Source organism: Podarcis melisellensis, assembly GCF_964234715.1.
Source record: "Podarcis melisellensis genome assembly, chromosome: 4".
In the NCBI taxonomy this organism is placed as follows: domain Eukaryota; kingdom Metazoa; phylum Chordata; class Lepidosauria; order Squamata; family Lacertidae; genus Podarcis; species Podarcis melisellensis.
In genome coordinates this window covers 92,777,675-92,804,620 of record NC_138531.1, presented here as the reverse complement: position 1 = coordinate 92,804,620, position 26,946 = coordinate 92,777,675, and the positions used below count along the sequence as shown (strand labels likewise).

Sequence of the window (26,946 nt, the reverse complement as noted above, 5' to 3'; positions counted from 1 at the left end):
AAGGGGAGGGGGAGAAATGAACATCTATCTGCATCTTAGGAACATCCCAATTAACAAAAGGTTTGCATCCCATCCCAGCAATCTCTGCAGGTCAATGGAAAGGCTCATTTTGTGTTATCACCCTGGAAACTGGATCAGGGTGTCAACTGTAAAGCAACTGTCAGGGATCCCGAAGGTCACGTGTACGTGTGCGTGCGTGTGTGTGTGTCTCCCCATTACACCAACATGCCCCTGATTATATTGTACATTTGCACCAATTCTACTTGCAAGCCATTGTGGAAAGTAATCTTGGCTGAAAAGTGGGCCATGAATGTAAGATTCCAGCAAAAATTCAAGCTGACACCCGCTGTTTACTTCTGTGCATGCATCTCTAAGACACCCGTTCCCACAAAAGTCATTCCTACTTTTAACAAGCTATGCGAATTGAGTGCAAGGCTGACCACATAAATCTCTTACTCATGCAATTCCAATATGCAATTATGTTATCATCCCCACCACTGGCTTGGTATCAGGTTTGCATCATTTGCTGTCTATTCAAGTACTACTACTTTGCATAAAATGGAAAATGTAGATGAGAGAAGCTGTCTGTTATTAGAGTAGCTTCTGTTGGCGGACAGAGAGTCACAATACAGTCACGGGTGGAATTCTATGCGGCTCCAGAACAGCACCAAACGCCATCAGCTAGTGACAAAGCTCACATTCCAGCCATGCCCACCACTTATGATTGACAGACACACCAACACCTCACCTGAAGATGATGTTGCTGTGAGCACTGATGTTCTTCCCCCCATAGAGAGTGGGGATCCAGTCAGGACGAGGTCTCACCCCCCAGGTTTTGAAGCATTCATCCGAGTAGGTTTTCAAGTCCCAATTTTCGGGCTCAAACATGTCGTTGATGCCATCTGAACACATGGGCATCACCATTTCAGTGCAAGCCTAGAGCAGAAGGGTGAAGAGGAAAACAATGAAATTAGTTTAGAGAAGTAGACTGCCTTTTTTTAAGGGGGGGGGAAATGAACCAACTTATGATCCTCTGTAAAGCAACAGGCAGGTATACATCAAGGTTGCTGTATAAGTAAGGCAGCCGGTCCACTTCTAAAACAATCGAGTTTTCTACTTCAATTTTTTACAGTACAAGTTCACCATAACATGAGGACAATACAAAAGTGTGACTATTCAGCTTTAATTGCTTCATTGTTTTAAACTCCTGAGGCTCAGTGTATATCCGGAATGGTCACTCTTCTTGAAATTGCATTTGAACCCCCCCCCCCCCCGTCCCTGGTGAGTATTTTAAACTTTTTTCTTCCAAGTTGCCCAACTTCACTGTTGTATTCCCTGGACAAATTTCACAAGGCTACAAGAGGTCCAGTTCAACTAGTTTGACCTCAATGTCTAGACATTCTGTCGCAACTTGGCGGCTTTTCACCAACCCTCAGGTGTGTATAACTAAAGCAACTTTCATAATGTGACCCTGTTTTACCTCTGCCTCCTCCAGCAGTTTGGACAGCACACTCTTCTTAAAGAGTGGGGGACGGCACACTCTTCTTAAAGAGCAGGGACCTACCTGGCCTTCTGTGCTCTGTTAAGCGCCAGGCAGACTGATAGCATCACATCATGGATGAAGAACCCTTTCCCACCCAAGAGCTACATTTCTCCATGGAGAATCTTCTGGGAGCTGCATGCCAGAGATGAGTGGGGTCAAAGCAAAAATGTGCTTAGTCCCCCACATACCTGCCACCTGCCCCTGAAGTGAGAGGGTTTCCCCCTTTATCCTAATTGCCATGCTTGGGTAGGGAAGGCCACAGGCTAGGACCAAAGGCTGTGCTAGTTTGCCAACCGTGTTCTGTATAAATAATTGGCACTCTAAATATACCCACCACCCAAAAAGCTACCAGATTACAATTTGTTTTTCGCTAGCCTGCTTGGCTGGCAGAGGAGGGGTGGAAAACACTGCCCCTCCCATTTCTATGCTAGATGTAGAGGAAAGATGGATTGCACCTTCTCTCCATCAATTCTGCCCCTCACAGTTGTGTTTAGGAATAGGCACAAATGGGCAAACCTTTATTCAGAACTGAGTTCTCATCAATGTTCAGTTCAAGGGATATTTTGCCTATTAGATCAGTTTCCTTCAGGAATACTGGGGAGTATGTTGAACCCTCCAACACCTCAACTGTCTTAATTTGGGGCAATGCCTCAAAAAGCATTCTCTATCTCTGTTATATTCCTCCCCATTTGAGGTATCCTAGTAACTATTGCTACTCTGAGGATCAGAATGGAGACTCCATGGTTCTTCAAATCTAATGGGCTTTTTAAAAGGACTCAACCAAAGGTTTACTTTCACACATTTCTGTAATCCCATAATCATGTTGATATTTCTTAATTCTAATAGCTTTTAAATCCTTTAAGAAAACATCCAAAATGTTTTGCATTTTCTCTAACCACTGTGCTTTATCTTGTGATATCTATCAAATTCCAGCTTGGTTTCACAATACTGAGTAGTTTTTATCTGTCTTCCGTTTCCACATTTGAACGTTCAGTGAGGAAGAACATTAAATCCGTAGAATGTATGTTGAGAATAGATGCCCATTTGTATAGAAGCACAATGGCTAATTGAACTCTCAAATGTGAAAATGGAGATGATAGCTAAGGATACTCGGGACAGTGAAACCGAGCTGGAATTTAATTGCATATGACAAGATAAAGCAGAATGGTTAGAAAAAATACAAAAAGAATTGATGTTTACTTAAAAGATATTACAATTTAGACATTTAAATATGATGAATTAGATCACAGAAATGAGTAGATATACCTTTCCCAATGACTCAGGATTAAATGGAACATATTGTAAAAGGACTTAAACGTAGATGGGTCTTTATTGTGTTTCATACCAGGTTAGACCAGTTGCGCCTGTAACCTTATCTTTCCTATTACCTGTGACTTCCTGATCCTATATTTTTAAAATTGTAGCTGCCGGAGATCAAACAAAGGACATTCTGCATTCACATATGGGTCTCAAGCAAAGAGCCCCACTTTGTGCCACAGTTTCACAGAGCAAATGATGCTGCATACATACCTGATAATACCAGCCCTGAATCCCAAGGCTTTTTGTGGCAGTCTGAGTTAAATTAAGACATGAAGCACGTCCCGTGTAGTTATAGTAGACGTCTACTGCCTGTAAGATGTTTTGCAGCAGCAATTTGTCTGGCAGTTTGGGATTCCTCAAGTATTTACAAACTGCCTATAGAAAGACAGAAAAGGGGAAGTTTTTTTTTAAGAGAGAGTGCAAAGAAATCAGCAACAGACTAAACCTGCAGAGAGGAGGGGGTGCGTTTTCTGTAGACTCAGTTTGTCCACTCTGGTTAGTGACAGCAGATAAGCAACCTCTAAACTACAGATCAGCAAATTAACTTTGAATCTTGGCATGGCCAAAACATTTGTTATTCTACCAATAAACAAAATCATTACCACAGATCTGCTGCAAGAGGATTTCCTTCATTATACTTTAATAAAAGCAGGGGTGAGGAAACTGTGGCCCTCAAAATGTTGCTGGACTTCATTTCCCATTATCCCTTGGCCAGGGCTGATGGGAGGTGAAAGCCCAGCAACATCTAGAGAGTCACAGGTTAGCCAACTTTGAGAGTTTAAGCTTACTAACCCCAAATGATTTTCACAGAGGGAAATCATCTACGGTTGAAGGCAGTACGTTACTGAATACAGGTTCCTGGGGATTCTAAATGGGGAGAGAACTGTCATGCTCAGATCCTGCTTGCAAGCTTCCCATAGGTGTGTGGCTGGCCACTGTGAGGGCAGGATGCTAGACCAGATCAAGCAGCCTCTTATGTTCTTAGGTGCAGCTCCTGCTGAGCTGTTTGGTCTCTCCAAGAAGATTCATTCTAGTTTAAGATGGCTTCTTTGCAGCATAACTGTGGATGCTACTGCAAACAGGCCGAGGATAAGGTAACAATCTGTTTTACATTACTTTGAGACACTGATGATCTGGTGGCTTAGTAAGGTGTGAGGGGAGGGGGGGGGGAGTTCCAACAGCTTCAGTATTCAGTTCTTGGCAGGAGCTGGTTCACTGAGCGAAGGGTGAAGGGGTGGGGGGAGTTAATCACTTATTAAGACGACTTCTAGCCTTTTCCAGCCTACTGAGCAGCTTCTCGGCTGGAAGACCAAGGATTCCTGAAAACTCCTTTACTAGCACAGATGTGCCATACGGAAGTTAAAGAGCTGCTTTAAGAGGCGGCAACCTTTTATGAAGGGCAGCGGGGAAAGGGGGTAGGTTTGGGGGAAAGAGGGGAAAGCCTGCACTTCCCCCAGAGGACCAAGGGCCCCATTACAGAGGAGGATTAAGCAGATACATTCAACTGTTCGAACGGATTCTTTCCCCTAAGCTCTCAATACACCTCTAAGTCTCACTCAGGATAATCACATTAGTTTTGTCACTGAAGTCCCGTCCCATCCCATCCCCCCCCCCTCCCGTTTGAAAAGAAAGGAAGGGAGGAAACTGGAACAGCTTATGCCACCCAGAGAGGCTGCATACATTTTTCCCTTTTAAAAAAATGTTTTGCAACAAAAGAGAAGGAAATCTCTTGGTTTTAGGTGTTGGGGAACTGAAGTGCTTTGTCAAAAGGCTCTCAAAGAAAGCCGCCGCCTCCCTAAATGGCGTCTAGCCATAAAAAAAACCCTCTAAAGCAAGCAGTAACAAACAAAACAAACTTGGTTTCAAAGTTTTACCAAACCTGGATTTCCACGTATCTTCCCTCATCTCCCCCCCCCCCCGCCCCCCAATAAAAGACCATTAAACCGTCCCAAAGTCCTAGTCTGGGCTTGAAGAATCTCTGGGATGTGACCATTGCAGCATCTTCCTACCAATCTGTGTCCTCCCTGGACTTTTAGGCACCTGAAGAATCGCCTCTGCCCATAAAAATGTGTTCATGCACTTGGATCTTTAGGGGAGGTTATTGTGTCACTGCTCCACTGGAGGTAGACTTGGCAGGTACAAAGGGCAGGGCCTTCTCGGTAGTGGTACCTGAACTATGACTGCAGGGCCTTCTAGAAGCCTTTTGCCTCTATGTGCCATATTCTAGTATTTTAGCATAGGAAACCCAGCTCACTTAAGAATACACATCCTCTACAATAAAGCTACTGCTTTCAACTACTAGCTTGTAGCTCACTCCTTTTGCTCTTCTGGGGTGTGTGTGTGTGTGTGTGTGTGTGTGTGTGTGTGTGTGTGTGTGGGCAGGGGTGTTCCCCTCTCCCTGCTTAGGTTACATCACATCTTGGCTCTAGAAATTCTGCTAACCCCCTTATTAAAAAAGTATTCATCTCCTCTATCTTCAGGCATCAATTAAAAGCATTTGTTTAGAAACAACTCACAAGGCTGAAAGCCACAATTTATGTCTGATGCCTAATGTGCTGGCTGCTTTTGCACACTGATGTTTTTAACTGAAATTATTTGCTGCCTTGGGAGTACCACTGTGGAGCCAAGAGGCAGAATAAAAATCCATTTAGTGTTCAGTTATTATTGAACTACAACCTCATCAATAAAGGAAAATCATCTGGAGGTTGTGCGATCAACCAAATTATGCTTAGAATTCTCTTATTACGGAATCCTTGGGCATCTTGTGTCACTGCTGTTTATTCATGTTTGACCTCCTAGAGTCTTTAAAAAGTGTTGGCTAAAAGAGGGGATGGGGAGCAAATGAAAAGATGCCTTTGTTCAGTTACCTTAATAGGCCAGGCAGGGAGAGGTTGCAAGAAGTCAGCCTTATATGGGTAGTCAACCATTGCCAAATTAACCCAAGTCTCACTTAGCCATCCTTTGAAAGCAGCAGCATCTGTCACAGTTTTCAGTGGGCTACACAGGCGAAATGTACACGAAAGCCAATGCAAGCCTTCCTCTAGAAAGGAGAAAATACAGAGATTCAGTTAACACATATTAAGCTGCCTTATGCCAAGTCAAACCATTGCTCCCTCTAGTCTAGTTGTTTCTCCTCTCTGGGCAGTGGCTCTTCTTGGGGTCTTTTCCAAGTTCTCCTATCCAGGAGTCTTTTTTAAAAAAACTGGAGATGTTGGCAACTGAACTTCTATACTGAGTGGGAAAACCTTTTTTTAGCTCAAGGGGCAAATTTCCTCACTGCCAACTTCCTGGGGGCTGCACTAATATTGGTGGGTGAGGCCATAGACAAAAAGTGGGCAGGGGAACAAATGCAACGCTTTTTCCAGGAGGTTACATTCAAGCCATACAAAAGTCACACAACACAACCCTCTTCAGGGAAGGAAGAGGCATTACCCGGGTTCAAGGGCACATTTCACCCAGGCAGAAGACCTGAAGAAGGGCATCGAGGAGGGCTAGTGAGGTGAGCTCCGAGTGCTAGATAGAGCAGCCTCTGAACACCTAGCTATGGCTCCTCCCTACTGTCAGTACAAAAAGTGCAGAAAGGAGGCTCTTAACATCTCGGAGCGCCCTGAGAGAGATCCTATGGCCACTTCCAACAGGGATTACACAAGGCATAAATATGTGTGTGAAATGTATTTGGGCAGAATCATGAGCATCTACTGGATACTACCTGTGCCCCAATAGGCTATGGATGACAACTCCCACCAGCCCCAGCATTTGTGCTTCTTAAAGCCAAGCTGGGAAGAAAGTACCGTATTTTTTGCACCACAACACTCACTTTTTTCCTCCTAGAAAGTAAGGGAAAATGTCTGTGCGTGTTATGGAGGAAATGCCTACGGGTGGCATGCCTACGGATTTTCCTCCTCTAAAAACTATGTGCGTGTTATGGTCGGGTGCGTGTTATAGAGCGAAAAATACGGTACCTGGTCATTATAATGTGTGAGGTATGTGTGAAGGAAGGGAATAAAGGAAAGTGCAATCTCTGGAGAGTGAATGAAGTGGTAGCCTGGATGTTGTTTATTAAATCTGTATACCACCCGACACCCATAGGTCTCAGGGTGGTTTCCATCCTAAAAAAGCATGAAATACATAAAACAGTGGTACCTCGGGTTACATATGCTTCAGGTTATAAACACCACTAACCCAGAAATAGTACCTCGGGTTAAGAACTTTGCTTCAGGATGAGAAGAGAAATTGTGCTCCGGCAACAGCAGGAGGCCCCATTAGCTAAAGTGGTGCTTCAGGTTAAGAACAGTTTCAGTTTAAGAACGGACCTCCGGAACGAATTAAGCACTTAACCTGAGGCACCACTGTACCAATTTCTCCAAACTAATAAAAAAAACCCACTTAATGCTGAAAACCCCTTAAATACATTAATCTTACAACAAGGAGGCTGGTCCACACCCTCATTCCACCACCAAAGCACTGCCTCCAAAGGGATGACCCCCTTTGGTGTTGCCCCACAGGTGAAGTCACACCCCCAAGGCAGGCAGGCTTTATAGAACTACTAGGAGCACATCACAGCAGAGATCGAAGGCCTAGAGAAGGCTGTAGATGAGTCTCTTCATGAGCTGCCTACCTGTGGAAGCAAGACGGTCAATGGCTGCCCAGGAGTTCCTGATGCTTTCTGAGCAACAGTTCCCACTCTTTTTGAAATCTTCGGTTACGATACGGTAGAAGCTGCCACAGGGAACCAGGTTATCGAACTGCCAGATGGGGGCTGAAGCTGCAAGAGCTCTGTGAGCCAAGGGGGGAAAAAAGAGGAGATTAATGAATAAGGAGATCTAACTGAGCACTTGTGGCAACAAGAGCTTTTGCCATGGATCCAAACCCTAGCAGTGAGCAACTGAATCATCCCCCAAAGCCATTCAATCTTGGCTTGTTTTTCGTAAGCTTTCCCCCTTCAGTTAATAGCCTTCCTCACAGAGCTGTTGCTTGGTTGTTCTTCAACATGGGGGTTGCAACCCATGACTTGCTTGTGCCAATCTTAAAAGTGAGGACTTGACAGTGGCAACAGCGCTGTTTTTAAAAAAGGAGAAAGGGTAGTGAAGAAAGGTCACGAGACAAAATTAAAATGTGTCTTAAGCTGCAGGATGGAGTTAAAAATAAAAATATTAGATAAATGTGTGGTGAATTTCCAGGCGGGAAAAAGGCTGGAGCTTTTGTTAATTCAGTTCTGCCCTGCTTTCTCAAAAGCAGCCAAGGTGACTTGGGAATAAGCGATGAGGAGTCCAGCGGCAAAGCATATGCGCGCGTTGCCCAGGCGGGTGTGCTCTCGAGGGGGCGGGGCACGCTCCTTAGGGGGGCGGGGCATGTAGGGTGCCCTCCCACGCGCCACAGTTCAGGGTAGGAGAGGGGCAGGGAAGCTGCTGCTCACTCTCCTCCTGCTCTCCGCAGCCGGGTCAGACATGACCCAGCAATGGGGCTGCTGCAGCCGGGTGCACCTCGCCACAGCTGGGGAGGGCTGCTCTCTGCCGTTAGGTCAGAAGAGCAGCTGCCGCGCAGGTGCGAGGTGTGACGCCCACTGGCCTGCCATTTTGTCACCCCCCAGTCATGACACCCCAGGGCAGACCGCACCCACCACACCCCCTTCCTACGCCTCTGGAGGAGTCAAAAAACATTTGCACAGAGAAGCATTATAGAAATTATTGCACATGTAGGCACTGCTCGACTTACAAGCAAACCTATGCAGGTCTGCCCAGAAACAAGTCCCACTGGGTTCAATGTGGATTAACTACCAGGTTAAGTATGTGTTATGTTTGTATGTTAGCGATAGCTGGTTCTCTGAAATATGCAGAATTTCCTATCAGACAAGATCATTTTTTGATACTCTTTTGGTACCGCACTCACCCAATTACTATATGAGGATACTTCATTCGAAACCAGGCAGCAAGCATCCCTCCGTAAGATCCCCCTATGGCAATGACAGGAGTGTCCTGGGTCCCAGGGATAGTATGCTTCAGGTGTTGAATGAGCACTGCAAAATCAGCCAGAGCTTGCTCTGAAGACAGGTAATTCAGATGCTTGGCATCCTGAAACAAGATTGCATGACATTTGCATTTAGCAACAGAAAACTGACTCTTAGTCTTTGCTACCCCAATGCAGGAGGTGAAAATGCTATTCATTTCTCACATGGCTCAACGGAGAGAGCACCGGAAACAATGATGTGGGAGTTCAGCAAAAAGGTACACAAGAATCCACACATGGCAACAGACTTGACTACTCACTGCACAGCAGCTCACATGGTTTCTACTGCAAAGGAACAGGACTGTGTCTGGGATGTTCCGACCCACTTTGGGTAGCACAAGCTCCACCTATATGAACATGTGATACAACTGCACCGCGAAGTTGTGTGTTGTGGGAGGGATTATGCCATAGTAGGGTAAAGCTATGACAGTGGGTGAAACCCTGTCTACTTTTACCAAAGGAACCCTTGCAAATGTCACACGGCAAGACTGTGTCACTTCCAATGTAGCAGGACTATGAGGGAAGACACTGAGTTTTAGCTGTATTTAGCTGGCTACCCTTGCTGAAACAACTCATCCCTATACCTCAAATTTCCATTTTGCAATTGCTCCGGAGCTCTCTATTATTTACATATAAATTACTTATGTTTTTTTCTATTACCGCACCTGTATCTCCCCTTATAGTTGTCCTCTAAAATTCTAATTTCTCTGTTGAACCAATGACTAACCTGAATGCAAGGGGCTACTTACACTGAATGATTTGTTTCCAAAGGGCAGAGACTCTCCATAGTATCGGTGTTCAGCAAATACCAATATGGCATCAAGCTCTTCCGCTATGTTCCACATAAGACCCTGGAAGGAAGTAAAGAGAAAAACCCAGCAGAATTAATGTTGTCTATTTACAAACTGCCAACCACTAAACCATTTAAACATAAGTTTGAGTTATAGAATATCCTATGCATATATAATTACTATAAAGCAAAAGAGTTGTAAGGTTGTATATTCTGAAATTTATCATTCCAATTAATCTACTATATATTTTGTAAAGCTGTTTGTTCACTATGCATTTGGAAATCTCTTAAGATATGATACCCGAATTTTGCATAATGGTTCCTGAGATCAAGGACCAAGCTTCCGCCTATGTTTGGATACACTCAGATGCCCTTTTGAATCAACATGAAAACTGAGCCTTTGAAAACTGTCCTGAATTTAAGCACTGGGGGTTTGGGGGGAGGGGGGCATATTCTCAGAATTCATGAGCAATACCAGGTAGTAGGTTGTTAGTCTCAAATGAAGTTCATATTACTGATTACTCTTCTGTAATGTTAATTTAGGGAGCAAAGAAAACTCAAGAGCAGTCAGGACAAGCAAGTTGGGATCCAGTGGATTTCTGGCTCAGTTAGTTAATTCCCAGCACACCAAGGCTATGCTGGCAAAAGTACCACATCCCAGCTCAGCTGGAAAAATACCAGCCTAACTCCCTTGTCCCAGATCAGCCAGGGTAAGCTCTGCCTGAGCTGAGACCAGTGGACATTATGTTGGCATAAGCCCTGGAAAAAATGGACATTCCAGTGGGGTGGGCAGAACTGGGCAGGGTGCCTTGCAATGGATCCTAACTCCATTCAGATCAGTCACATGACCTGGCAACCAGGGATATATGCTGTCAAAAAGGGTGATATAAGCAAAATTTACGCTGGCATATTTCAAGCAACTTTTGTCAGCTTCCTATAGTTAGGATTGTTCTGTTAGACATTTTCTATTCTACCATTCTGAAACTGATGGAGCAGTATTCCCCTCCCCCCCGTTTTTTGCTTTATACATTTTTGCAGCAGCAAGATTTGTCACCACTTCCAAGTCATCTAGAACAAAGTTCTTTAAATAATACAAATGTAATATTTTTGGCTCCTGGGATTATCCAGTCATTTCCATTATTATACTGCAATCCTGAAATATATGTAGGAAATCAGAATGCCAACCGTCTTCTAAGAGCTGTACAGATAATAAATGACAAGAGAGTTCCTACTTAGAATCCTAGAGTCTCCCTTACCGTATTATTGGCAAACCAAGTGATATCTCCTTCATTGCCAGTATAGAAGAGCATCGACCCGATATTTCTCTTCCAGTGCTGGTCTGCAATGAGGTAGCGTTGCCTGAATGTGCCATCTTCGGAAAAACCAAAGTGGTCGATCTGCAGCAAGAGACAGAAGGGAGCTCATGATATGGAAAGCAGGTAAAACTCATCAATAAGGAATTTCCTAATTTTAGACCATTCTATCTGCAACTCTCCAAGTAATGAGATTCACAAGCTATTTATTTATTACATTTCATACTGCACCTTTCCCCCACAAGGAGCTCAAGGTGGCAGACATAGCTCTCCTTCTCATTTTATCCCGAAAATAACCCTGTGAGGTAGGTTAGGCAGAGTGTGACTGGCCCTAGGTTACCCAGTGAACTTCATGGCTGAGTGGGAATTTGAATCCTGGTCTCCCTGGTCCGAGTCTGACACCGTAACCACTACACCAACTGGCTCATGTGCTATTCAGACATGCAGAACCTATCACAGTAGAAACAGACTCAAGTAAACAAACTCAGCAAAGAAGATTGGGATGGGAGTAAGACAGTAGATGGAGCTGTTGCATAAACTAAAACCTTCTTCCAGTCAAAGCAAAAGATGTGATCTGAAGCTTTGTGCATTTGGACTACTCAGGTGGGAGTCCATATATGTTTCAAGAAAGGCTACAAACAGTAACAGTGCTGAAGAAGTGGCTCACCTTTGAGGCTCCTACTGTTTTTAGTTCTAGGCTATGTTCACATGAGCAAAACTAAACCGTACTAAATACTCAGAGAAGTTATTCAGTACAGTATTAACGCAGCGGTTACACCTAAAGCCAAAATCCTGTATAGTCAAAACACATTGGGTTCAATGGCAGGTGGGGTTGCCAAAGTCTTTTTTCGTGGATGCTCACCCCCTTTCTGCCTATTTGTTTATTTATTTGCCAGGCATGTAAAGCTGATTACACACAAGTTAATTGTGCGCAAGTTGCAGGCTTACTGTGCAGAACAGCAATGGTGCTGCAATGGCAGGACTTCTGAGGCAGGAGTCCAAACCCCTGCTCAAGACAAGGTTTTAAACTGAATCAAGCAATACAGATTGTTTTCTTGGTAAGCAAAGAGCAAACCTAGGTTGCAGAATGTAACACTCCATTTTGTTCATCTATTGAATTTCATTCCCCTGGTGGCTATATTATCCCTCTGTGGAGCATAGCTAATGTTGGAACTTTCATCCCTTGCTTTTTTTCAAAAGCCAGAGCAATTTAGGTGCTGGTGCTGGAACCAAGCGTAAAGGAATATCACTCTATGGACAAAATATAACTAGTACAGATTTCCGATCATGGGGAAAAGCTTTAAGAATTCACACTAGTCCCAAACAAGACATGGTAGAGGGCAACAGGGCATATCCTGTCTATATTATTGTCTCCTTGTAAAAAGAATCAGGGAAGTCACAGGATATCCTCCTGCAGCTTACAAGCCCATATCAACAAGCCAAGCCTTCTTAAATCTCAGTTTTAAACGAAGTATTACTTTTAAAAATATGTAATCAAAGTTTTTTAACATCAAGAAGGGCAGGAGTAGGTACAGTGGCAAAGCTAAACATAGCAATCCTATGCATATTAATTCAGAAGTCTCAACTGTGTTCAATAGGACTACTCCCTAGGAAGCATGTTTAGAGTTGATTCAGCATTTTTACACTGCTGAATCAAATGTCTGTCGGCTCATCATAATTCTCAAAGAATTGATCGAACCCTAGCCCTTGGGAACCTAGAGGGGATCAGGGCACCCACAAACCCGTAACAATACTATGTTTGGGAAAAGACATGTGTGAACGAGAGTTATGGGGAAAGTCGGTCAAGACACTATTACGAAGGTCCAAAGATCCTTATACACAAGACTCATCAAATGTGGATCTACCAAGAAAGCTTGTTCACTGCCTTTCATTCATTGGTCCTAAGGTAAGTTACCTACATAAAATGCAATACATATAGATGCATCTTTACCTGTTAATGGCCTACAGTATTAGTGCAAGATGAATGGGGAGGTTACATTTCAGAGCCTGGAGGAAACCAGATCTCTGGGTATTAACTATATAGACGTTTGCAAGGTTGCTTTATTTGTGTCCGTTCTGCATCACAGCAACAAAATTGGATCAAGTGACACATAGTTCCAGGGCACCCTAAAGGCAAATGTTGTGGCACAAGCTCTCACAGGTACTAGCAAACAAAGAAACAAACCTGAAAGCTATTTGTCAGTTCTTCAAAGTGTCTCAAAACAGCTGGTTCCGTTTGCTACACTAAGATGGTTGCAACTCCTTTGCTAGAATTAGATCAGTGGAGTTTTACCACATGCCAGTTTTTAAAAGCTAAGGAGGAAGAAAGTTAAATTGTGAAAACACGTACAAAAAAGGAAGCCAGCCTGGAAGCAGTTTCACAAAGCATCTTTAGTTCCTGGCCCAGATACTGAAGAAAGATCAACACCTTTGTCACTGTAGTCACATTAAAGTAAAAGCAGGAAGTTTCAAAAAGCAGAAGTGGGGGGCAAGAAGGAAGGATGGAAAAACAGAATATGACTAACTGAAGGGAAGACTTATTCCATTCTGGTGATTGTTCCACATGTAGTTTTTATTCAGAATCTTATTTTGTACAGGCATTCCCCTCACCCCAGGAGAACTTCTGCTTTATCAGTGATGTACTGAAGGTGAAGCTGAGGCTCCAATACTTTGGCCGCCTCATGAGAAGAGAAGACTCCCTGGAAAAGACCCTGATGCTGGGAAAGATGGAGGCCAAAAGGAGAAGAGGACAACAGAGGACGAGATGGTTGGACAGTGTTCTCGAAGCTACCAGCATGAGTTTGACCAAGCTGCGGGAGGCAGTGGAAGACAGGAGTGCCTGGCGTGCTCTGGTCCATGGGGTCACGAAGAGTCGTACACAACTAAACGACTAAACAACAACAACAACTGAGCATCATGAGGAACATGAAACTCATGCAGAGGATTTTCCAAGCTACCACTCCAAATCTTAGCTCACACACCCAGGTGAGGACAATGGTTTACTCAAAGAACTGCAGGAACTCCCCAGCCCAGGCATGCAATGAAGAGGGTGCTCAAGAACATGGGCCAGGCTTGCTTCCTTTCACTGAAGAAATGGAAAAGATCAGTGTTCAGGTATCCACATAAACTACAAACACATACAACCACCCTTCTCTACTATATAAGAACCACCTACGGACAGGAAAGTCCCTACCTCCCCTTAATAACACAAGGAACAACTTACCACCCCTCCCTGGCAGTGCAGTAGAGGGCAAACTTGGAATCAATCCACCCTTGTTGCAGTGACTAAGGAATGCAGAATAACCACGTGGCAGTACCAACCTTCATAGTTAAGCTAACAGAGAAAGGAGTCAGCAAGAGGCTTCAAAGCGCCATGTGAAAAGAATGTTGTGGGGAATAAAACTAGTGTTTCAAAAGATTTAATTGTTTTAGTCAAGGTATGCATGTATTATGCCATGCCCCTCAGCAGTTGTTTCATGACTGGTACCCACAGCAATCTACCAAAATGCCAAGTGTGCCCACTGGCCATAAAAAAGTTGCCAAGCCCTGACGCAAAGTCAGTCACCTTGTTTTATTGCAAAACATGGAGATGGTTCATGCTGGCACCACATATTCTCAGCTGTCAGAGATGCCATTTCAATTGAGTCTCTGACACCCAGTGTGGCTGGATGAGGATATGGCAACAGCTCCCTACAATCCATAATTTGAAAGATGGAAGCAAGCCTTGAGACTGTATGCCCTCCATCTATTCCAATCCTGGCCTAAACCATATATGTTATATTTTAGGACAAAACCTGGTTTGCCAACCCATCAATTTCAGATGTATAAGGGAACTGAGATTTACGTCTGTATACATCTCATGTGAAGTCACAGCTACTGGGGGAAGGGGGGGAATCTGGTCCGAAAGGTAGGTAACATGGGATGAGGCATATAGATTCTTTAGGACCCTTCCCATTTTGAAAACCATGATTTGTCAAGCCTCTGCCTCAGTCAGACAGGATCAGCCCCCTGAGAACCAGATGACCCTCAGGGTCCCTTCCAACTCTACAATTCTATGATTCAATCTTTCAATAAATCCTTGTCTAAAACTAACACATTCATATTTCCTCCTCCCTTTTCACCTTTGGAAATTTTGCTCTACTTCTGTTTTTCCAAAGATAATCTTCAATCTATGTTTTTTTTTGAAGGAGATATTGCATCATGGTGTTTATATTGGATTCAAAATGCAAATTGACTCTTGCTTCCCTCTGCATCTTCCCAATCATAACTTCCCTTTAATACACACTGCCAGCTTAACGTTTGCTTGAAACTTATTCCCAGAATATATATAACCTTAAAACTGACCATAAAATGTAAGCACTTTTATATAGATAGCTGAGTAATTAGATTTTATGGCTTGATTTATTTTCATCAGCAAGCGTGTGCTCCAGACACTCGACACAGTAATTGAAAGTATCAGGTAGCAAGGGATGGGAAAACTGCCCCAAATCCTGGACAGCTACCGCCTCTCAGAGTATGTTATTATCTCATTTCTGGGTGTGAATCTGTGTGCATGACTAAAGTGATCATGCCAGAAGCTGTGGAACAGAAGCAGACTTTCGTCATTATAAGATTGTGGCTCATGGTTTAAGCAGGCTTGGATGCTATAAGCCAGGCTTCCTCAACCTCATCCTTCCAGATGTTTTTGGCCTACAACTCCCATGATCCCTAGCTAGCAGGACCAGTGGTCAGGGATGATGGGAATTGTAGTCTCAAAACATCTGGCGAGCCAAGGTTGAGGAAGCCTGCTATAAGCTTTAAGGGCAGAAAATCCCATGTCTACCTTGACCCCTTCGTGGAACATGAGGAACAAAAGGCTTGGCAAGGCTTCAGCTGAGATCATGTGCCAGGTGAAGAAGATGCAAGACTCATTAGCAGCTGAGTGACCTTCATGAAACTCTTTGTGCCCTGATAAGGCTTGAGAATATGTGACTTCCCCAAAATAATTAAGTAAAACTAAAACACCTTTCTTTTTCTTTTACAGGAGTCTGCCACTGATGTCACTTACCTACATTATTTAATTTTAGTGAGATAAGGTGATGTGAGAAAAAAGTGAATTAGAAGACAGGAAAATTACTTTTGCTAGTTTTATGGTATAATTTTGCTGCTTTATCAGTTCCAATGCTTTGATGAAGTCATGCAGAGCTCTTGGCACACAATCCACTGATAAAGATACCCAGATGGCAGTGGGAAGAGGGAAGTCCAATAGGAACTTCTACAAAGTCCTTTGACCCTACAGGACAATAATAAAGACTCCTATTGTCAAATAAATCCCCCAGTGATTTGTTCACAATACATGACTATTTTTAAACAACTCTTACAATATACCAACTCTTTCCATCCTAAAATTTTGATTAACCAAGGATGTTTTTCAATGAGAGTTTCATACTGGTTTCCGTTTGCTTGGGATCGCTTGTATTTTAATTACAAATGCAGCCATCCCTGCACCTGCCTGATTTTTTTTTTTACTAAATTGGAACTTCGGTTGTCGAACGTAATCCATTCCGGAAGACCGTTTGACTTCCAAAACGTTTGACAACCGAGACACAATTGCTGGTTGACATTTTAAAAAATAAATAAATGGAGAAACGTGCCTAGGAAACCGTTCGGCTTTCGAGGCATGTGCAGAAATGGAAGCATTCACTTCTGGATTGTCGGTGTTTGGCTTCCGAAGTGTTCCAACAACTGAGGTTCCACTGTATATGATTCAGTATTTCATGAAGCACATCACTTAATACTACCAAGGTCAATTATTGCATAGTATTGCAGCACTGGCATCAAGATATTGACTTTAAAGGCTATTATAACCTAAGTGCGGGTGGCGCTGTGGGTTAAACCACAGAGCCTAGGACTTGTCTATCAGAAGGTCAGCAGTTCGAATCACCACGACAGGGTGAGCTCCCGTTGCTCGGTCCCAGCTCCTGTCAACCTAGCAGTTCGAAAGCACATCAAAGTGCAAGTAGATAAATAGGTACTGCTCCAGCAGGAAGGTAAACAGTGTTTCCGTGCGCTGCTCTGGTTCGCCAGAAGCGGCTTAGCCATGCTGGCCACATGACCCGGAAGCTGTACGCCAGCTCCTTCAGCCAATAAAGCGAGATGAGCGCCGCAACCCCAGAGTCGGCCATGACTGGACCTAATGCTCAGGGGTCCCTTTACCTTTACCTATAACCTAAGACCAGATATAGTTATATTAGGCTGCCATTAACATGATCAAGACTGCCTGAGTCTATAGAGGCATTCATTTCATCCAAAGTGGGAGCCTCCTGCCAACCCTAACACGATCATCATTTTTCATAGAAAAATACAGAGGTGCATTCAGAGATAAACAATAGGCCAGGAGCTTGCTAATAAATACATGCTGTTGTTCAGAACAAGAAGTCCAAGTAGATGTTCTCACAGAGGAACACAATGTACACTTCCATACCATGTTCTACAAACAACAAGCTTTATTCAGGTTACAGCTTCTTTACACAGCAGTGTCAAAAGATGCAACCTCACACCATTAATTTCTTCAGAGACCATATGTTTGCCTTCCTCTCCTCAAAATAGGTGTCTGAACTCCTACACCGCTTCCTGTGACAGCCTGGTACACACAAACAGGGTTCAGAAATCCCATTGTTCTAGGCGCATTTTGCAACAGGGAATTTCACTAATGGGAGCTGTTTTTGAGCTCAGAAACTGCTCGTGCTAATGAAATTCCCTGTCGCAAAATGTGCCTAGGACAATGGGAGTTTCAAACACCGGCTAAATTTTGCTTTTGTGCAGTTTGGTTTCAACATGTGACAATGAACATTCAAAAAGTTTACTATCCTTTAAAGTTGTTTTTAGTTCTGCTACCCAAAGAAGCTATTATCCAGTAGGATATATCTACAAGGGCAGCTCTTCTAGAGTCAGATTCATAGGGCAGTTCCAACCAAACTGAAAATGGGTGTCTTCAGGAGTTCCACACTTGGGTGTGGTGGAAAGCCATCATACCATACAAAACTACTAGCCACACCTTTCCATTCTAATGAGTTTTGGGGCTCCACAACATTTAAGCAACATGATACTCCATTGTTAAGAAGGTATTGCTTAGTCAATGTGATATGACAGCCTTCTCTTGGAATGTCAGGTGCTAAATAAGGATAAGATAATAAGGATAGATAATCCTATATTATATAAGCCAGACAGAAACAATCCTAATTCGGTATATGGATATGAAAGCTGACTGAAATAATTCCAGTAAGGAGTTCAGCTCATGTTGAATTAGGGTCAAAGTAGACATGATTAGGGCTGAAATAGACATATGAATCCCTGTATTGGCACCAATGGGTGGCAGGATTTCCTCCCCATTCCAGCTTCAGAGGAGGGCTTCCCTCGGAACTACAGTAGAGGAAAGAACAGCAAAGCTCTCCCTCCATTGCTACTCTTACCCTGTTAATTATCTTTAAATGCTACTTGCTGTTTTGACCCTTTACTTACTAAAATACCACTGCATAAGAGTGGAATGAGCCCAAGTAGAGCTGGGAGGGCACACCTTCCTCTGTAGAGGTTGAAAGTTAAGATACAGTGATGAGGGAGGATATTGTAGTTTCTTTATCTGTTCCTTCTTTCTTTCGTTTCTTTCTTTTCTATATTTCCTGTAGATTAGTTTGTTTCTTTTATTGTATTGTGAAAACTTCAATAAACTTTTTTTCCAAAAGAATAAAAATAAAATACCACTGGTTAAGTTGCCCATATTGTGACTTCTTCACTATTGGGGGGCCATTCCACAAGTTATACAATAACCAGCCCATATGGGCTTGCTTCCAAGCATACATTCAGCAGGAAGTTGCAGTCAACCTTTGCTCTTTTAAGAGATACACTTAAAGGACGTGTTTTCAAAGCACTAGCTTGTCAGTCACATTAGTGACACACTTACGTGTTGAGTGCCCAGACACATGCTTTTGCCCTACAGAGTTTACAGTCGTACCTTCGTTGAACTTAATCCATTCTGGGAGTCCGTTCGGCTCCCGAAACAGTTCAAAAACCAAGGCATGACTTCCGATTGGCTGCAGGAACTTCCTGCACTCAATTGGAAGCTGCCGGGTTTGCAGCATTCGGGAGCCAAAACGTCCAAGTACCAAAGCATTCGAGAACTAAGGTACGACTATATTTCACAATCTTGATCCTTCAAAAGTTTGCTTGGCTCCCCAAAAGTTAACAGATTCTAGCCCTTGTGGCTTTTGGAAAGGCGATTATGTACCTGACTGAACCTCAACTAGAAAGCAATGTAGAGTGATTGCCCAAGACCTGTAATCTTACACAGTATAGCTTGCTTGAAGCTACAGTTGTTTTAAATGAAGGCTTGCATTCTCTGCCCTGTGAGGCACTTATACTAAGATTATGAAGGCTATGTAGTAAAACCCAGTGGTAAGAAGACAGCTCCTTTCTCCACAGGTCTATCCTAGGCAAGCCAAAATGGGACACCATGAAATGCTTGAAAGAAAAGCAATCGAAGAGGACTCACAGGGCAGTTAGAAATTCACAAGTCAGCTGAGCAGATCAAACCACAGGGGAATACCAGGGAAAATATGTTTTTGCGGGGTTGGGGGGGACATCTTCCCACTAGAAATATATTATCATCTTGCATGCCAGTGATGCTGAGGATCATTAGAAGTAATGAAAATTTGGTTATAATAAAAAAATTTATGATCCTGCAATTGTCTGCTGATGCACCAGCTTCATGGGTTCTTAACTAAGGAACACATTATCTTCAGCCGGAAGATTTCTACTTGTCTACTCAGATGGGAGGGAAATGAAAAGAGGGGTAGTTTGCTCTATCTCACTACTAGCAGAAGAGCAGCTGATGGGTATGCAGGAGAGGACTCTTCATTATGAAACCTGGATTTGAGAACGCAATTGAACTTTCTGTGATAGTGCTTCATCAACCAATAGACAAATTTATTTATCTGGGCGTTTAGCTTAGACAATTAAATGGTTTGCTACGTAGCCACATGTAATTTTGGATGTTTACTGTATTGCTTTATTGACGCTGTAACCACCTTCAAAGTGCTTTGGAATGGAAAAGGAAAGATAACATCATTCTAATAAAAATAAGATATTGGACATGGAAGAATGGGGAGTTTGAACGCATGTCCATCCATGTAGCTCATTGGGAAGGCCTGTGTATGTCACTTCCTCAGCTGCAAGAATAAAGTGGGGTGATCTTATGTTAACCACCAATTGTTTAGAGCAGGCTTCCTCAACCTCAGCCCTCCAGATGTTTGAGACTACAATTCCCATCACCCCTGACCACTGGTCCTGCTAGCTAGGGATCATGGGAGTTGTAGGCCAAAAACATCTGGAGGGCCGAGGTTGAGGAAGCCTGGTTTAGAGGGAGAAAAGTGTGGCGCAAGTATCATAGTACAGCTGACAACTAGCAAGAACTCATGTCTGCCAAAGAGAAAGATGATGGGGAAGCTGTGACCTTCCAGATGTTTCAGACTACAACTCCCATCAGTCCCAGTCAGCATGGCTAATGGTCAAGGATCACCTACATCTGAAAAGCCACAGGTTTTCCTCCACTGGGTATAAGGGATCCTGCCATGCCAAGCTTTTTGTGTCAGCATGTGGGGGGGGGGGTTGATGAAGTGGGGGAAAGCACATATCTAAGCCTTTGTTACTGCATTAAGCACTGCAGTGAAGGAAAAAGCTGGAAATTATGAAAAGGAAACTCTTCAATTACAGACATCCTTAAAGAGTCATGTCTGCAGTCTGACCTACAGATTAAGTGCATAAAAATAAAGTTTCACTGAGAAAACACAAACAACTACTTCCACTATTTCCGAGGACTATTGTTCAAAGGCCTATTGTTTCACTCACAGTTTCTTTTGTCCCTCACTATGCAAACATCTGCCAAAAAGGACTCATATGAGCAATGCTGGCTAGCAACCTCTAAGAGACAATCACTTATTTTAAGAATAAGATAGAGAGAATCGGACACCTCTTTCAATTGGTGTATGATGGAGGCAATGACTCTGAAAAGTAAGAGGAGAGTTATGAAATACAATACAGAAATTTTAAAAAGTAATACTCCAGGATATACTCCATTCAGACCTAGCCATTTATGCATGCCCTAGAACAGTGTTCTTCAAGCTTGGCTAAGGGAGCAGGGGATGTTGGGAGTTGCAGTCCAATAACATCCAAGAACTCAAGGATTAAGAGCACTACCTTAGAAACTGTTGCAGCAAAACATTGCAAGGGAAAGCTGGCAACACTAATGTGGCAACATGCTTGCCATTACTATTCTTCTTTTGAAAAATCCACAATGAAATTTCAAGGTTCTTCATGGTTCATGGGTGCAGTTTTTAAGACACTGCACAGTTGAGTCTACAGCATTCTGATGAAGGTGATCTGCGCCATCTGTTTTAACTGCCTGGGAGAATGGAAGACTGCATTTGCACCTGTGCATAATTACTTTCATGTATGAAACCAGGAAAAACACTAATTACACATCCGTCAAAACAAATTGATGGCAAGCGAAACTGCCATGTGCTCTCCTCCCTTCTGCAGGCAGTCCAAGACACCTATTAAATCAATAAGCAATTTGGCTTGCAACATCTTTCCTTCCACCCTAGAGTTATTTTTACTGAGCCACCCAGGGACAAGGCATTGCTACATCTACAGAAACACAAAGATCCATGTTTCTACTTGAAAGGCTTTTTTAGTTTGTTGGGCTATATTACAAGAAGGGTTAGGGTTTTATTATGTTTTTATATCTGCTGGAAGCCACCCAGAGTAGCTGGGGCACCCAGTCAAATCAGCAGAGTACAAATAATAAAATTATTATACGGCTAATTCCACATGATCCAAACAGTTGGCCCTTCTACTTAAAACCTGTAACTTGCCTTTAGCCTTGTTAAAATAGTAAAGCTTTCTCCTAAGCAACCAGACACAAAGGAGGGCATGTTACTGCACCTCTAGGGGAGAAAATGTTGGCCAAGTGCAAGTTGTCAGGAAAGGATAATCTGAACAACTTTGAAAATGCAAAATCCATCCCCCACCCCAGAACACCCTTAAAAACCAAAGGAAAAAATGTATGCAGGTCCCAATCTACTAATAGTAGCTCTGAAAGGTAGAGTAACCCAAGATCACTGTCTGCTTCAGATGTTGTTAATGGAAGAGCCATGCCAACTTCCTGCACTTTTGAAGTAAAGAGCAACCGTCTCCAGACAGCAATCTGGTCTATCCCACCCACTACTGATGAGCTGGTCACATTCTCTTAGTGCATAACAGCCTCCATAATAAATTCCTGCTACTATGCAAGCCCTTCTTGGAGCTATGAGGAAGAGGAACTTCACACAACTGGATTCTGGAGTTGGGAGACTACACACACCTTCAGTGCTCATTTGCAAGGCCAATATGGTTATGTCGTAATACAAAAAGGTTCCCAATATATGCATACACCATCTGAGTGTGTCTGTTCCAAGTCTACATGTGCAGCTTTATTTATTTATTTGTTACATTTCTATACCACCTTTTCTTCCAACGAGCTCAAAGTGGTGTACATGGTTCCCCTCCTCTCCATTTCATATTCACAACAACCCTGTGAGGTAGGTTAGGCTGAGAGATGGTGACTAGCCCAAGGTCACCATGTCTCCCAGGTCAAAGTCCAACACTCTAAGCATTATGCCACACTGGCTCTCAGCCTTGGCATATTTATATGTGATTTACACATTAACTATCTTTAGTCAGGTGATCATCTGGTATTCTGCCAGGCAACTGCCTCCCTTGTGGCACAGCTACAATAGCTTGGGGCTTTGTGCTGCTTCATTCTAAGACAAAAGTACAAGTCGTAATTCAAGCTTTGTCCTGACCCTCTGATCAGTTTGATCACTCCAATCTCAGCACCTCAAACTAGTTAAATAAACAGACTTCCATACTGACAAGAGTCATACCTTAATTATCAGTCATGGGAGAGTTCATTACACTGATTGTCTCAAGGCAAGCAGAATGCATTTAAATACCAAGTTTCAAGTTATGTGCTGTCCCCATGACTTCTCCAAATCACATCCTCATTTTCCGGTGGCATGTGATTTCCACGAAGATAAACATGAAACAGATTCCACATGATCTCTCAACATAAATTATTGAATTTTAGCCCAGGGGAAGGGGCCAAATGTGGCCCACCAGCCCTCCTCATTCAGCTCATGAGAACGTTTTCCCCAAGCCACACCCATGTGCCCAAAACCAGATACATGGGGAAGAGGAAAAAAGTGATCCCCCCCAAAAAAAAATGTTGAAGTGATGCACAGGGTGCTCAATCTTTCTAGGGCAGCATCTTGTCCCACTCTACAGGGAAATTTTGACAAATGAACAGGTTAACCCACCTGTCATTCCCCCCAACTTCATTTTTTCCATGAACTTATTATTTTTGTTTTACAAAATGCATCTGAAGGTGACTTACAAAAAATAGCATATGCATTAAAACCACCACAGAACTAAAAGAGTACAAGATACAAACACATTCCTATTTTTAAAAAGGCACATCCCACCCACTGAGGGCCACGGATAATTAAATATGTAAGACCTGGCAGAAAAGAAAAGCTTTTACCTGGCATCCAAAGTTCACTTAACAGTCACAGCCAATAGCCGGGTTTTATGTTCAAAAGTACTTCACATACATTATAATCTCATCAATCTTTACAAGGCTACTATTGATGAAACTCATGAAATTTTAGTGTTTTTGGCACTGAGTTTTTAATCTCCCCCTCCTATGGATCAACTAACAGTTTACAGCACAATTCTCCGGGACTTTCTTCTAAGCAAGCATGCAACATGTTCAATTGGGTTGCAAGTGTATATAAGAGCAACAACCAGAGGATGTTAGTTAATAGGAAAAGCCCAAGAAACCTGCAAACTAATAATGACAGGATAGGTTAAAATTAGACGAACTCATAGCCAAAAAGTTTTATAAGGCACAATGGTTCTGTTTCTAAACACCAGTTGCTGGGAAAATCAAGGAGAGAGAGTGCTATTGTGCTTACGATATGCCATGTGCATCAAACTGGACACAGTGAAAACAGAATGCCGGACCAGGTAAGCCTGTGGTGTGATCCCTCTTATGTACTTGTCTTTGTAAGTGTTAACTGACTAAGTAGATGGGAGAGACCACAGTTTGCACAAAAGCAGAAGGGCATAAGGCTCCATTAGCAGAGGGTGGCAGTTGTGTCACGGAAAATTGGCTGGGCTAACTGAAGACACCTCCTAGCCAAATAGAAATACCATAGTTAGCTGAAACCCAGTTGCTGGCTTTTGCTTTGGTGCCCTAGTTGTGGGTTTCTGGAGAGCACTTGTCTAATCACTGCTGAAAAACAAAATAACCATGAGTTCATCTAAGTTTTATGTAAGAAAGCAGCAGCCTGGGGCGACAGTTGTGAGAAAGCACATTCTGTCATTCAAACAGGGACCAAGCATCACTGCGAGATTACACCACCAGCTTTCCTGGAAGAACATGATGCACAAGGGTGAAGTCGACGTGGCTCCATTGGCCACCCAAAGATGAAGCAATTGCAAGAAGCTTGCTTCACCCCCTCCCTGCCAGCAATGAAATTTATTAAGCACCTTCCAAACGAAACACTAGTGTCAAGAGTATGTATGCATTTTTCCTCCTCCCTCCAAATCTTTTTCCTCTTACCTACTGTATCTCTTTTTTTAGGACTGTCTACTTGAAGACACGAGCAGTCTTATTACTGATCCTTGAGAGTCACTCTGGGAGTCTTCTTAAAAATGCAAGTACAGTGGTACCTCGGGTTAAGGACTTAATTCGTTCCGGAGGTCTGTTCTTAACCCAAAACTGTTCTTAACCTTAAGCACCACTTTAGCTAATGGAGCCTCCCACTGCCGTGGCTGCGCGATTTCTGTTCTCATCCTGAAGCAAAGTTCTTAACCCGAGGTACTATTTCTGGGTTAGGGGAGTCTGTACACTGAAGCGTCTGTAACCTGAAGCTTATGTAACCCGAGGTACCACTGTACCAGTCCTTTTTAAGTATGTAAGAATACTTGACTTGACACTGGGCCCCTCCAGTTACACTCATCCTGACCTCCTTGCACAAACATTGTCACAGAGATTAGATTATATCCCATTTTCACTGAGTCTTCCATCTTTGCTGACCATATATTCCAATTTGTTTAGGGGGCAATTAGACACTACTGAGCATTCAAACCCATCTCCATCCTGATTTATATGTTTTCCCATGGCTCACTCATTTCAATGCTTGTCACTTTCCAAACTTATTTTTAAACATGGCTCTGTTGCACCAGGGAGGAAGGGACCTTGACCCACCTGAACTGCAGTTATATTGTAAATTCCTATTAATAAATTACCAATAATAAATTTAATAGTTTAATATTTAATTTAACATTAATTTATTGTTAATGGGAAACTTATTAACAAATTATTCAGAAACTATTGTCATTGATTTAATATCAGTTCATTTATTACCAAGAGCAAACTATCAATAAGTTACCAATTATTATTAATGAATGACTATTAATAAGAAAATTATGGCTAGTATTATTACTTTTAAATATATGCATGTAAACTTTAACTATACGGACCTTTGTTGGCAAGGTGATGTCTCTGCTTTTTAAGATGCTGCCTAGGTTTGCCATCGCCTTTCTCCCAAGGAGCAGGCGTCTTTTAATTTTGTGACTGCTATCACCATCTGCAGTGATCATGGAGCCCAAGAAAGAAAAATCTCTCACTGCCTCCATTTCTTCCCCTTCTATTTGCCAGGAGGTGATGGGACCAGTGGCCATGATCTTCGTTTTTTTGATGTTGAGCTTCAGACCATATTTTGCGCTCTCCTCTTTCACCCTCATTAAAAGGTTCTTTAATTCCTCCTCACTTTCTGCCATCAAGGTTGTGTCATGATGTATGGAAGTGAGAGCTAGACCATCAAGAAGGCTGATCGCCGAAGAATTGATGCTTTTGAATTATGGTGCTGGAGGAGATTCTTGAGAGTCCCATGGACTGCAAGACGATCAAACCTATCCATTCTGAAGGAAATCAGCCCTGAGTGCTCACTGGAAGGACAGATCCTGAAGCTGAGGCTCCAAGACTTTGGCCACCTCATGAGAAGAGAAGACTCCCTGGAAAAGACCCTGATGTTGGGAAAGATGGAGGGCACAAGGAGAAGGGGACAACAGAGGAGGACGAGATGGTTGGACAGTGTTCTCGAAGCTACCAGCATGAGTTTGACCAAACTGTGGGAGGCAGTGGAAGACAGGAGTGCCTGACGTGCTCTGGTCCATGGGGTCACAAAGAGTCGGACATGACTAAACGACTAAACAACAACAACTTTTAGGTATATGCCTATCAGCTTTTTCCCCTCCGCTGAGGCGAACCCGCTCTTCCCCGCCTTACCTTCTGGGTGACATAGCAGGTGCGGTAAGTGCGGGAGTCATAGAGGAGGCCGGGGTCGGGGCGGGACGCCGTGTGGAAAGAAGGGGGTCCGGGGACGACGCCGCCCCCTGAAACCAGGCACACAGCCTCCAACAACCCAAGTATCGCCGGAAGCCTCATGATAAGACTACCTCAGCCGCAGCCGCGCACCGCCCTTTTTATAGCTGAGCATCGTGAGGGCGGGGCCAGGGGAACGGAGGGAGCAGGGCGCGAGGCTGCTCCTGGCTCCGCCCATTGCCGGGAGGAAAACCAAAACCAAATCCGTTGGGAGGTGAGGGAAGGAGTAGGAGGAGGGGCGGGAGGTGCCAACTCGCTCTAAACCCCGCCCTCCTCCAAGGCGATTGGCTGGTGGAGGGGTTCCTCCTCATTGAAGAGCGGGAGGTCGGCTGCCGAGGCTTCCCGCGATTGGCTAGCTTGTCAAGACCTGCTGTGGATGCGGGCGCGCGGTTCTGACGGTTGGAAGCCGTGTAGGGCGCCGCCGATTGGTCGGTGGGCGCGGTAGGGCGGG

The 26,946-nt window shown here is 43.5% G+C and overlaps 1 protein-coding gene across 1 annotated transcript in view; it reads right to left on the bottom strand.

Moving 5' to 3' along the window:
• The window catches only part of PRCP (prolylcarboxypeptidase), a 28,063-nt gene extending 1,399 nt beyond the window's left edge, over window positions 1-26,664 (bottom strand). The window contains exons 1-8 of the mRNA XM_081909944.1: window positions 26,400-26,664; window positions 10,916-11,056; window positions 9,619-9,720; window positions 8,753-8,934; window positions 7,482-7,639; window positions 5,731-5,903; window positions 3,074-3,238; window positions 749-936 (exon numbers count right to left, since the gene is read on the bottom strand). Of these exons, the coding sequence (XP_081766070.1) occupies window positions 749-936; window positions 3,074-3,238; window positions 5,731-5,903; window positions 7,482-7,639; window positions 8,753-8,934; window positions 9,619-9,720; window positions 10,916-11,056; window positions 26,400-26,558 (1,268 nt within the window). The 5' untranslated portion in view covers window positions 26,559-26,664. The remainder of the gene's footprint in view (window positions 1-748; window positions 937-3,073; window positions 3,239-5,730; window positions 5,904-7,481; window positions 7,640-8,752; window positions 8,935-9,618; window positions 9,721-10,915; window positions 11,057-26,399) is intronic.
• Window positions 26,665-26,946: the final 282 nt, after the last annotated feature.